Consider the following 14,190-nt stretch of genomic DNA (forward strand, 5'->3'; position numbering starts at 1 on the left):
CGCAATTCGCGCTGCGGCTAGCTGCACTGGATTCCTGGTTAAGTTTTGGTTAGCTATTTTGCAACTATTATAATATAGATGGTATGGGCACCTGCTTCCAAGTTGGGAACAGAGTTGCAGAAGCACCAGCCAGGCAGCATCTGCAAGCAGGTCTGTGCAAAAAGCTTTAACACTGAAACGTGACTATGGAGCTGTTTCATTTTTCCCTTGCCTTGAGGGCAACATAAGTAAAACGTGGCTCATCTTACCCCACTCTCCCCTTCTTGTGTGACCTGGCTGATAAAGTGATCTTGTGAATATTTCCTGTGATTTTACCAGGTGGCAATGATGGCGACGGATACAGAGGAGGTGGAAACCACGATGGGAGGTAGGTGGACATGTTGTAATCCTTCAGAAGCAAAGTAGCCTGATACAAGCTGATTTTAGCCTGATGTTCACTCAAATCAATCACCTAATAATCAGTCATTTTTCATTCCCTTTCTCCTCAGAGCACTTTGTGGATAAACACCGGGCTGAGCTGATCCAGAAAGTGACCATGGTCGCACCAATCTTGGATAGGCTCCTGTCAAAGAACGTTATCACGCAAGAAGCCTACGCTAATGTCAGATCTAAATCTACCACTCAGGAGCAGATGAGGGAACTCTATAAGTCACTGTCTACCAATGGAGCCAAAGACATCTTCAAAGATATCCTTAAGGAACAGGAAAGGTTTCTTATGAATGACATTGAAAACCCCAAGAATCAAGACGAAGGTATGTTGGGCAGCAATTAACAGAAGAAGAGCTCAGAGCAAGGGGCACTTACAGTAATTGGTTGGAAGATATGGGCAGAAATAAGTGTCACTAAATTCAGTTATTTATATTTGACTTTCCCAATGTAGTTTACATGAACATCACAAACAGCAGCAAGAGAGAAGTGCAGCTAGCTACTTGGTTAACACAGAACAGAAGCAACCAATAAAGCACAGCTAGCAGAGCTCTATGGGCATCAGCACAGTGTGAATGTGTCTTTAAAGGATAAGGTTGGTGTTTTTAATGCATAGTTTACTGTCAACAAATCCTATGAAAATCACATCAACAATGTGTTTGCTCTACTCCCACTAGTTTCTTAGTGATGGGCGGGTTTGAAAGAATCGTTCGAACTCGAGACTCTTTTTACTGACTTGGAACTTGCATATTGTCTGACACGAGTCGCCCCCTGTATCAAGTTAATTGCTGTATTAGTCTTGTTTCAGTACTCGTTCTCCCGGAGGCAAAATCCCCCTCCTGATAGTCTCCAAACAGTGGTGGCAGGATGAGTTTTGAGATGGAGGCACAGTGATGTAGCACAGCGGCGCTATAAACATTGAGGCATTGAGTTAATGATGACTTTCTCTGTGGTGAATAGAATGGAGCGTGAGAAACACAGCGTGAGAAACTAGTCAACTCGGCTGGCAGCAGAATGAACAAGTTATTTTTTGACCGTCAGGTGGGCGTTCCCGGCAGCATGTAACGCCCCTTGAAAGCTATGAATAGATAGACTGTGTTCTCCTATATTACATTAACATCATCTATGTATTCTCCTATATTACATTAACATAGTCCCTATAGATAGACTGTGTTCTCCTATATTACATTAACATCGTCCCTAGATAGACTGTGTTTCCTATATTACAGATATTGGCCCAATGATATTGCTATTGATGGTGATGGTCACAAAGCCCTAAAATGACCTCTGAAGGCCAAAAAAAGTGAAACGGGCTGTTATATCACCAAAATCTGGGAGATTGGTGTAATTTGTTGTTTCTGAGTAGTGGGTGACATTTCCAACCTATATGCAAAGTTTGGTTACTGTGGGCCTTGTGGTTTCTGATGTGCATACACTTTTACAGATGAATAAGAATAATATGTTTTATTTTTTGCACTCTATACAAAACTACATAAAAACCAGATGATAACTAAAAAAAATGACAGAATGTGACAGGAGAGGTCAAGAAGCCATGGGCTTATACAATGGACCTCCCTATACGGATAAAATATAAAAGAAAGCAACAAGAATAAACAAGCATAGAATAAACATAGCAATTACAATAGGGTTTCCCAACCCCTAATAATGATAACATGGTTGAACAATCTTATGTTAGACAGAGACAGAGGGAGGGGGAGAAGGGGGAGGGGAGAAAGGAGGAAAGAATGCGGGGAGGAGAGAACAGGGAAAGAGAGGAGGTGGAAGGGGAGAAAGGTACATGTAGGAAGATAGCAGGAGAAGGGAGGAGAGGGGAGGAGAGAGAGCAGGACAGACAGAATATACTGGGGCTGGGCGATATGGTTTAGATCAATATCGTTGATTTGAGTTAAGGTGTGGACCAGTGATGTCATTCATGCACAAATAATGACATTGCACTCAAATCAACTCTCAATAACTGTCAAACTAAATGAATGTCTGCAAACATGTTTACAGTTTTCTGATACTACTGATTTTGTAATGATACAATGAGTGTTCCTTTAACAGCTAATTTGTTGACATTCAACAAGTCAACTGTTTGGTTTTGTCTGTACATGTTGTTTTACAGCTTATTATTTGAGATGCAACATATTCTGTTTGCTTCCTGTTCCACACACCTGCACCTACTGTAATATAGTAGATATGTTCATGAATTATAATATCCTTCTATCAAATCTGTTGAACATCTGTTAAACTGTTGAATTGTTGAACTTCAACTAATAAGCCGTTGAAATGTTACAAATAATTTAGTCTGTAGACTTTCTGTAGGCGAACTATCCAAATAAAGAGTTACCCATTCAGTTAGTAAAATGGAGTTTGCTGGCTGCATTGGGCATCGGCTACATGGATGAGATTTGTTGTCAAAACAAAATCATTGCTGATTTTGTTATGTTCATAGGATTTGGATGCATTAAAACACCAGCCTTATCCTTTAAGGAACTAGGTTGCATGATATCATCCTGGTTGAGTAATAATAACTGATTCAACAGAACCTACCCTTACTATACTAGAGTTATCCTTTATGTTTCAGCGCTTAAAGGCATTTTTTGTTGGCAGTAAGCAATGCATTGAAATACTACTTATCCTTTAAGGAATACGATTGTTGCATGAAACTCCTTAATAATAATTAATGATTCAACACCATCTACCCTAACACCAGGGTTTCTCAACTGGTGGGTCGAGACCCAAACGTCGGTCGTGGGGCGTTTTGAGCAGGTTGCGGCCGCCCGTGGGGACAAAAAATAAATAAATAAATTGGATGCTGCGCTTTTACTTTGTAGGACATAAAGCATGACCCGCCCCACTCTGCCTCTGATTGGCTTACCCTGGTATGACCCTAACCTTAAAGCCTCATTATGTAGTTTTTCTATTTTGGGGAAACACTTCCCTGTTTGTACATTCAGATAGCAGCCTTATTTTACAGTTTATGTTTGTACTCTCTACTTTGCTAACCTCTCTGCAATGTTTGTAACTGAGTCACTGGGGGGGGTTCCAAATATCCCTAAATGTTGTTTCCATTTGTTTTATGAATTCAGATTCTTAAAAATTGATGAGCATCACCAGTTTAACTTAATTAACTAGCATAGCGTCGCTGTCTGATGAAAACCACTTATGTTTATGTTATCAGTCCGACTTGGAAGCACTCTCTCCCAGGTAGCCGTGCATGGCCGCCTCCCCTCTGGAGCCCATGGGCATGAGCCGCAAAGCTGGGGGCACGCGCAGAGAGCAGCGCAGTTTCCACTCCATGGCCGACAGAAAGGCTCTGTCATGGGGTTGGGCAGTCTTGCAATATCGTACACGTTATTTTCGTCAGAAACCACTTCAATTTGCATACTTTAAATGAGTTTGCAGCCCAGGGACAACCCGAAAACACCTTATTGATCTATTTACGTCAGACGATGCCAGAAGCACACAAAACCAAGCCGAAACACAGCTGGCGTTCGGTTCAGTCTTCATGAGGTGGGGGGAGCTTGGAGGTCCAGCTCTCACATATGCGATGTAATGTGCAGGTCTAACATCCAATAGTGGTACGTGTTACATAGATTACCCAGTAAAACATGTTTTTATTGGTCATTTAGACATCAAAACCTACCAGTAGATAGAGGAGAATGGATATATTCCATTTATATTAAAAAGTGAAAATCATAAAAAAAAAGATTGCTTTTCATCAGAGAGCGACGATAGGCATATAGTTCAACATAAGTCTCCCGTTTGATTTCATTGGGTTTGCCCTAGTTGCACTTTTTTTTTGTTTATTTTGTGTTTTTAACACATTGAGTGCCAGCCCTTTTTTCAATGCTCTAGGTAGCTTGTGCCAGGCCGTTTTTTGAGGATTCTGGCTCATTTTAGAAGAGCCGAGGATTCTTTTCTGCTTGGAGTTTGTGAACACGAAGTTCACAAAAGTACTAATAGAATGTGTGCTTTCTCTGTCTAAAAGAGTTAGTTTGTAGAGTTAGTAGTTATGTAGATATTAGCCGTTGAGTACAGCATGGTTTCAGCTGTCTGAGAGTGAAAGTTGAGATAATCGCAGTTTTGTGAAATTCAATCAAACAGGCAGAACAGTCACTTTAACCATTTCTTTTTGGCATCAGTGAGAGATCAGACATCCAAACAATGTTCCGAACGCCCTCTCCTTCAACTCCTCCCTCCGTGGGCGTGTCTAGTGGCTTTCAGCCTGCGTTTGTCAGAAGCGAGTGCTCGCTGCAGCCTCGCTCCCTGGCAGGCAGCGAGTATGAGCAGCCTCCCTCCCTGGCAGCGAGTGTATGAGAATGAGGCTCGTTCGTTTCTGGGTTTTCGGAATGCGTGCGATTCTGGCCTTTCTGCGGGCGTTTCAAAGTGAGCTCAGTGGCCTTGTGGTCTGAGTGTCCGCCCTGAGACTGGGAGGTCGTGAGTTCGATCCCCGGCCGAGTCATACCAAAGACTATAAAAATGGGACCCATTTGCCTCCCTGCTTGACACTCAGCATCAAAGGGTTGGAATTGGGGGGTTAAATCACCATGTGATTCCCGAGCGCGGCGCACGCTGCTGCTCACCGCTCCCCCAGGGGATGGGTCAAATGCGGAGAACAAATTTCACACATTGTGTGACAATCAGTGGGACTTTACCTTACCTTTACCTTTTACCTATAATATATTATGCAAATTTGCAATCCCCCGTGTGCTGCTGCTGGCGCGGGCCGAGAGCGGCGAGTCTGGTGACTGATGACTGTAAAATCGGCAAGCCATTTCCTTGTGAATGGAGGAAGCACCCGCCTGAGGCTGCTGCTTTTGGTTGACTTTCTCTCTGTCGGGAGGGCACCGTCTCACTCTAAATGACTGTTACTATTATATACCGTGTATAGCTTGTGTGTGTGTGTGTGTGTGTGTGTGTGTGTGTGTGTGTGTGTGTGTGTGTGTGTGTGTGTGTGTGTGTGTGTGAAATCGAAAGCATTTTCGCCCAGCTATTTCCTTGAAAATTAAATGGCTTTCTCCCGCGGACGGACCCGCGGCTGTTTTTTGCTCGGATTCCTCTCTGTCGGGAGGGCACTGTCCCCACTTAGCTGGTCGGTAAAATAGATTATACACATTCTCTTCCTCCAATTCTGCTATAAGAGACGTAAAAGGGGTTGATCGATGTCCCACCGTCAAAAAAAAAAAATGTTTATGTAAGCCGAGATATCTCGTCCATGGCACTCAACGCTTGGATTATGTAAGCCGAGATATCTCGTCCATGGCACTCAACGTGTTAACAGTGCATGAGGGCATTGTGTATTACTGCACTATTTTTTGTGAAATAATTGTGAGGTATATAAAAATCTGAAATTTGGGTTGAATGACTAACGACAAATGTGGATCCAGAGCCCAGACCAGTTGAGAAGGTTGTCCACCCACCAGTAATGAGCTGAATAGAGTCCATGAGTTGGGAATGTCTAAATGTCTTTACTCACCTCTCATTGATTTAATCTGTTGTTTGTTCATTCAGAAACTGCTGTGTGTCAACGTGAACTCAAATCCAATCTGAGGAAGAGGTTTCGACGTTTGTTTGAGGGGGTTGCTGAAGCAGGAAAATCAACACTTCTGAATCTGATCTTCACAATGCTTTACCTCACAGTGGGAGAGGGTGGAGATGCCAATGATGAACATGAGGTCAGACAGATTGAAGCAGCCTCCAGGAAACCAGTGAGACCAGAAACAGCAATCCACTATGCAGACATCTTTAAACCCGTACCTGGAAGAGACGAACCACCCAGGACATTGATGACAAAGGGAGTGGCTGGCATTGGGAAAACAGTCTTAACACAAAAATTCACTCTGGACTGGGCTGAAAACAAAGCCAACCAGGATATTCAGTTCATATTTCCATTCACTTTCCGAGAACTGAATCTGCTGGAAGGGTACAATTTCAGCTTGGTGGAACTTATTCATCGCTTCTTTCCTGTGACCAAAGAAGCTGGAATCTGCAGGTTTGACAAGTTCAAGGACAAGGTTGCGTTCATCTTAGACGGTCTGGATGAGTGTCGACTTCCTCTAAACTTCAAGAAGAACAAGATCGTGACTGATGTTACAGAGTCAACCTCAGTGGATGTTCTGCTGACAAACCTCATCGAGGGCAACCTGCTTCCCTATGCTCGCATGTGGATGACCACACGACCTGCAGCAGCCAATAAGATCCCTCATAAGTGCATTGACATGGTGACAGAGGTGAGAGGCTTCACTGACCCACAGAAGGAAGAGTACTTCCAGAAGAAATTCAGAGATGAGCAGCAGGCCAACAGAGTCATCGACCACATCAAGGCATCACGGACCCTCTACATCATGTGCTACCTCCCAGTCTTCTGCTGGATCATTGCTATGGTTCTGGACTATGTGTTGAACACCAGTAAGAGAGGAATTATGCCCAAGACCCTGACTGAGATGTACACCCGCTTCCTGGTGGTTCAGTCCAAACTAAAGAACGTCAAATATGATGGGAGAGATGAAACAGATTCACACTGGACTACAGACACCAAGAAGATGATTCTCTCTCTGGGAAAACTGGCTTTTGAGCAGCTGGAGAAAAGCAACCTGATCTTCTATGAACGCGACCTGACAAAATGTGGTATTGATATCACAGCAGCCTCAGTGTACTCAGGAGTGTTCACACAGATCTTTAAAGAGGACCTTTGGCTGAGCGATGACAAGGTCTTCTGCTTTGTCCATCTGACCATTCAGGAGTTTCTGGCTGCTGTCTACATGTTCCACTGTCACACAAACAGGGATGAGGAAGTACTGGACACATTCCGGGGAAAGGGTAGATCTGAGGACAGTGTACAATCCCTGGATGTCTTCTTGAAGACAGCGTTGGACAAATCCCTGGACAGTAAAAATGGCCACCTGGACCTCTTTGTCCGCTTCCTTCATGGCCTCTCACTGGAGTCCAGCCAGAGCCTCTTACGTGGCCTGCTGGGTCAGACAGCGAGCAGACCAGACAGCATCCAGAGAGCCATCAACCACCTGAAGAAGATGGCTACAGGAGATGGTATCTCCTCTCTCGACAGAAACATCAACATCTTCAACTGTTTGGTGGAGATGAATGACAAGTCAGTACATCAGCAGATCCTACAGTTCCTGAAGTCCGAGGACAGATTGAACCTCTCTGAGATCCACTGCTCAGCTCTGGCCTACATGCTCGAGATGTCAGAGGAGGTTCTGGATGTGTGGGACCTGGACGCCTACAACATAACAATGTGGGGACGACTGAGACTGATCCCAGTTGTGAGGAACTGCAGGAAGGCTCGGTTAGTCCTGATGTGAATACCAACAGTAAACAGTTTAGAACGACATTCATACCTGACACCATCAGAATTACAATAAAGATCTAGAGTTCCTCAAACTCGAAACATACACACGTTTAACTGTTGTTCTACATAGCAGTGGTAACGTTACAAAGTAATGTGTCACTGTAATCACATTACTTTTTCCTGTAACAGGGTAAAGTCATTACTGCTCCAGGACAGGTTCAGTTTCACATTCATGTTAATGTTTCTTGAGTCTCATTCTATAGTTTATTCAGCCATTCCCAATCTTAAGAATCTGAAAATCTTCCGGGGCCTACCCAACCCTTTAATCAACACGAGACTATGCAGTATTTATTTTTTTATTTAATAAACAGAACATCTGAACATGGGCATACAGCAATGTAGTACAAATTAATAATCCATCCACATACAAACATTGAGGCTAAATACCCACAAGCCCGACTGCCAACATGTTCTTCCTCCTTAGCCTACTCATCAGAAGTATCTGTGTGAATAACACAGATGAAATATTTCTTGAAACAAGCTGTGATGAGCAACAACATGAAAAAAATCACACGCTATTAGTGCTATTTATATATATTTAAATGTCTCCATGCATGGACAGACATTTGACGTTACAGGACTCATTTTCATTCAGCTGAGAGGTCAAGGGACCTCTTTAAAATAGTTTGTCCCTGACCAAAATGTAGCCTAACTTTGCAGCGTTATTTAGCTCCCTTCCAGCCAAGCTAGCATAACATGGTTGACTAATGGATGCCTTAGGTCAGCTGCACTTCTCAACCTTTTCCGACTCATCGCCCACTTAAAAATCTCAAATGTTGGAGGCCCACATCCGACCGTAAACAGTACAGTGACAAAATGTGTTCTCAGAACACTTTTCATTTTAATGATAAAAGGGAGCTGTCCATCAGCACCACACAGAAACAAGAAACTAAATGTGATGGTCTGTCTGCAATAGGCTAATTAACAATTATTGCAAAAGCGGTAATTTAGCATTTGCGCTCATTTAACGCCGTGGGCAAAATTGAGGGCGGGCACAAGCGCATGCCTGTTATAATTGTACTGGGCATAGGCGTGCCACATGCCAAAGCAGGCGTTTCAGAGCTAAAATGTGGGGATAGATGGCATTATCCTCTCGTCAGCAGCGCGCAATTACTTTGCGCTAAGAGCTTTGAAAAGCACCTCTTAGCTGCACTCCAGGCGCTAAAACACTTGCTGCGCTTGATCGCACCATAATCTCCGTGCAGCGCAGACACGTCATTACGCACGAACGTGCCACCCCAGGACATCAAATTCTGCTGCTAAAATTGGGTAACCAGCAGATTATTCGGTGAGGCAATCAACTATAATTCACTGAGAAACTTGTATCACATTGCAAGGAGGGGTTATGGTAAATTAATTGAGAAAACTTGTACATTGTTGCTTACTTGCAATTAGGGCTGCTCGATAAATCGATTGTGAGATTTACCTGACACCATCAGAATTACAATAAAGATCTAGAGTTCCTCAAACATGAAACATACACACTTTTAACTGTTGTTCTACATAGCAGTGGTACACAGTGTGGTAACGTTACAATGTAATGTGTCACTGTAATCACATTACTTTTTCCTCTAAGAGGGTAAAGTCATTACTGCTCCAGGACAGGTCCAGTTTTACATTCATGTTAATGTTTCTTGAGTCTCATTCGATAGTCTATTCAGCCATTCCCAATCATAAGAATGCAGCGGGCCACTTTCAAATCAAAAAATCTTCTGGGACCCACCCAACCCTTTAATCAACACGAGGCTATTAAGTATTTCCCTATACTTTTTTATTTAATAAACAGAACATCTGAACATGGGCATACAGCCCTGCAGTACAAATTAATAATCCATCCACATCCAAATATTGAGGCTAAATACCCACAAGCCCGACTGCCAACATTTTCTTCCCCTTTAGCCTACTCATCAGAAGTATCTGTGTGAATAACACGGATGAGATATTTATTGAAACAGATGAACAACATGAAAAAAAAATCCACAAGCTATTAAGCTATTAATGCTATTTAAATACATGTATCTCCATGCATGGACAGACATTTGACATTAGGACTAATTTTCATTCAGATGAGAGATCAAGGGAGTCGGGACTCCTTTGAAATAGTTCATCCCTGACCAAAATGTAGCCTAACTTTGCAGCATTATTTATCTCAAGCTAGCATGACATGGTTGACTAATGGATGCCTTCGGTCAGCGGTTCTTAACCTTTTCCGACTCATGGCCCACTTGAAAATCTCAAAAATGTTGGAGGCCCACATCCAACCGTAAACCGTGACTAAATAAAATAATGTGTTCTCAGAGCACTGTTTTATTTTAACGATAAAAGAAGCTCTCCATCAGCACCACACAGAAACCAGAAACTAAATGTGATGGTCTGTCTGCAATAGGCTAATTAACAAATAATTGATTAGTAATTAAAAATATATGATTGACCCTTCCCGAACAAATGTTATCGTCGCTGTTGTGCCAGGACCTCGAATGTCCCTTTTTTCACCTTTTTACTTTTTGTCATAAATCAGTGCCATTGGTCACCCTTCACGTCTCTGTGTGGTTTTTATCAAATGCAACCAATGCAAAAGCATTAAAACGAGCTTGTGAGTAAATCTCGTAACGCCATTCGCCCTCAATCTGTCAGTCAAACCTCGAAATTCGTCCCCTACCTCCGTCTGTACCCCCCCACGCAGGACAGTAAACCCGGAAAAGTCACAGGGTATTTCTGATATCGTTTTGACTAATCCTGGCTTCCTCTGACGTTAATAGATCAATCAAATGTTTTCCAGTTATTCCTAGGCTGCAAACTTGTTTTAACACATTCACTGCCAGCCGTTTTTTTTTTACTGTAGGTAGGTTCTGCCAGAGGTTTTTTTTGAGGATTCTGGCTCATCTTTCAAGAGCCGAGGATTCGTTTCTGTTAGGATTTTGTGAACACACAATATCTCAAAAGAACTAATAGAATGTGTGCTTTCTCTGTCTAAAAGAGTTAGTTTGTAGAGTTAGTAGTTATGTAAGCATTAGCAGTTGAATACAGCATGGTTTCAGCGTCTGAAAATTTATTCAGAGATAAACGGCTTTTTGTGAAATTCGATAGAACAGTCACTTTAACCATTCATTTTTGGCATCAGTAAGACGTCAGACATCTAAACAATAGTTTTGAACAGTCATTTCCTCCATAACAGCAGGAAACACCCCTCTTCTTCAAACTCCTCCCTCCGTGTGTGTTCTTCTTGGCTGCAGCGGGCATGTCACAAGCTCGTTTCTGCTGCTGCTGTAACCTCGCGTCACCAGTCTCACTGCTTTGCTGCTGCTGTGCCTGTCTGCTGGCGCCGCTCTTTGAGGAAGTCTGGATGGACTCGCTCGTTTCTTGGAGTTTTGGTTGAGAGCTTTGATGAAGCTTTTGCGATTCTGGTCATATTTATGCTGCGTGTTTCAAAGTGTGTTCCACCCGTAATCTATTATGCAAATTTGCAATCCCGCACCGCCAGCAATCAGCGCGAAAACGAAAGCGTTTTCGCCAATCCATTTTCATGAGAATGGCTTCCTCACACTGCTTTTTGCTTGCCTTCCTCTAGTCAGGAGAGCACTGTCGCCACTTAGTGGGTCGGTGGAATGGGTTGTAAACGTTCGGTGGCTCCAATAATTATATAAGAGATGTAAAAGGGTTAGATGCACATCCCACGGTCAAAAAAAAAAATCATTTTTTTGACGTATTAACACGTGAACATGATCCAACCGTTGAGTGCCAAGGACGAGATATCTCGGCTTACATAAACATTTTTTTTTTTGGACGGTGGGACATCAATCAACCCCTTTTACGTCTCCTATACCAGAATTGGAGGAAGAGAATGTGTATAATCTATTTTACCGACCAGCTAAGTGGGGACAGTGCTCTCCAGACAGAGAGAAAGCACAGCCGCGGGTCCGCGGGAGAAAGCCATTCTAATTTTCAAGGAAATAGCTGGGCGAAAACGCTTTCGATTTCACACACACACACACACACACACACACACACACACACACACACGCGCGCGCGCACACACACACACTCGAGTACCTTTGAGCATAAATAAGACCAGAATCGCAAAAGCTTCTTCAAAGCTCTCAGCCGACACCTCAAGAAACGAACGAGCCCGTTTTACAGTAATCCAGACTGCCCGAGAGCCGCCAGCAGCAGCAGCACAGACGAGCAGCAGCAGCGGGAGCGAGTACGCCTCAAGATTGGAAGAAGGGGATCGCGAAGGAATTTCTCTCCCGTGTCTAACCCCCCCCCCCTCGCCTCTCCTCTCCTCTTCCCTGCTCCTGCGATTCCCTTCTCTTTCTTTGGGATCTGTGAGGCAACAGAAACTCGCCTGTGACAAAACACTGCAAAGCCACACCTACTACGGAGGGAGGAGTTTGAAGGACACACACACACACACACACACACACACACACACGCACACAAACACAATACAGTATACAGACTTGCCCAAGGGCACCCATAATCACAGGCACGTGAGGTGGTTCTAAAAATCCATTTATCTCAAAACTATCTGAAAATCTCTGAAACCATGCTGTACTCAACGGCTAATATATACATAACTACTAACTCTACAAACTAACTCTTTTAGACAGAGAAAGCACACATTCTATTAGTTCTTTTTAGATGATTGGTGTTCACGAAGTCTTAACAGAAAAGAATCCTCGGCTCTTGTAAAATGAGCCAGAATCCTCAAAAAAAAACCTGGCAGAACCTACCTACAGCATTGAAAATAGGGCTGGCAGTCAATGTGTTAATACGTAATTGGCAGTCAACCGCTGGATTTTTTTTGACGGAGTAATACGTTGTTGGCAGTGAACGTGTTAACATGCAGAGTGTTTTCTGACGAGAATAAAGTAACGTTAACGCTACGTTATGTCAGACTGTTCTCACCCCATGCCCAAGCCCCCGCCTCGGCCATGAGAGCCGAGGAGGGTTGCTGCTGCTGCTGCGCGCGCCCCCGCGTCTCGGAGCTTGGGGCTCGTGCATGAGCATATGACTCTCTCCCGCCTGACTGGCCGGGAGAGAGTGCTTCCAACTCGGACTGATAATATAAACAACATCATTTGAGCTTATCCAGGTAAGATATTAATAAAGTAATGACACATTCAGCGGGAAACTAACTATAATTAAGACATGTGCCAACTTTGACGACGTTTGGTTCAGTATTTTAAGAGCAAACAGGTTTTTTTAACTTCCTGAAAAGTTGCTGTCTTGGAGATTCGAGGTCCTGGAACGACAGCGACGTTATACTATTTTTGTTTGTGAAACAATGTTCAGTGTCAATAAAATCATAGGCAGCACGAGGGCATCACGCATGGGACAAAATTAGACAAATAACATAAACAGCTCAACTTGCACTATAAAATATGAAAAGCCAGTGGGACATGAAATAAAATATTACCCTAGGATGCATATTAAGCTCAAAATAATTACAAGTGTCGCCGGTATGACCAATTTGAGATAACGTTTTCCATTCCTTTTTCCACACAGAAGCAATGCTCACCTCTATTTCGGTCAAGCCAGCCAGTACAGCTCCTCATGCCCTGCACATTCTATAACAAACCCTCCCCAGCTCAGATTTAGAATTTGTTTTGTTTTGTCCACTAGATTCTGGTTTATAGCACGTTTTCTCTAACTTGGCCCAGTTGTCGTTGTGGCATTGTTATTGGCCTCCGGAACAGATGCGGTACGGCTGCGAACAGACCCACACTCATGTAATCTGTCAGACATGCGGGATCCGACAAAAATAGAACAGGTGCGTAATTTTTCCGTACAGCATGTACCCTACGAGTTGATACCTTTCAATCGTCAATTAACACATTGAGTGCCAGCGACGCCATATGGCGTCAAGAGAAATTTACCGTAGACTGCCAGCGACGCCAAATGGCGTCAATAACTCCAAATTCATATTTTGACGGGGGAATGTCGATCTAAGCCTCTTACATCGCCTCTTACAATATGGGAGCTGTTGAATGTGTCTAGCCTATTTTACAGAACCCTTAGGTGGCGACAGTGCCCTCCCGATTAGACAGAGGCCAGGAGAAAAGAGAGAAGAAGTTATGAGGAAACGGAAATCGCCATTGATATGCTTGAAGCATAACGTTACTTGGCTGTGCCTGTGAAAAGCAGTCATCTGCTGCCACGGTTGAGCCCCATCCGTGTCCGCTGCTATGGTCCATCCATATGATTTAGTTGCCGACACGGCGACAGCGGCGTCTTTCTGAGGGGTTACATTGTTCTCGGCTGGGAGCCGAGGACACGCTGTGAAGGAGCGGGGGATGCAGGCAGCGGACTTTTCAGTTCAGAGCAAACAGAGCAAACCGCAGAGCAGAGACACTCGACTCCTCCCACCACGGAGGAGGGGGAGGAGG

The 14,190-nt window shown here is 43.7% G+C and overlaps 1 protein-coding gene across 1 annotated transcript in view; it reads left to right on the plus strand.

Moving 5' to 3' along the window:
- Window positions 1-327: 327 nt before the first annotated feature.
- The window catches only part of LOC310785738 (protein NLRC3-like), a gene marked incomplete at both ends in the record, with an annotated part of 46,847 nt that continues 32,984 nt past the window's right edge, over window positions 328-14,190 (plus strand). Inside the window, 3 exons of the mRNA XM_083646871.1 lie at window positions 328-367; window positions 489-752; window positions 5,944-7,738. Coding sequence (XP_083502997.1) covers window positions 328-367; window positions 489-752; window positions 5,944-7,738 — 2,099 coding nt within the window. The remainder of the gene's footprint in view (window positions 368-488; window positions 753-5,943; window positions 7,739-14,190) is intronic.

This window comes from Poromitra crassiceps (assembly GCF_964638095.1).
Source record: "Poromitra crassiceps genome assembly, chromosome: 11".
Taxonomy (NCBI): domain Eukaryota; kingdom Metazoa; phylum Chordata; class Actinopteri; order Beryciformes; family Melamphaidae; genus Poromitra; species Poromitra crassiceps.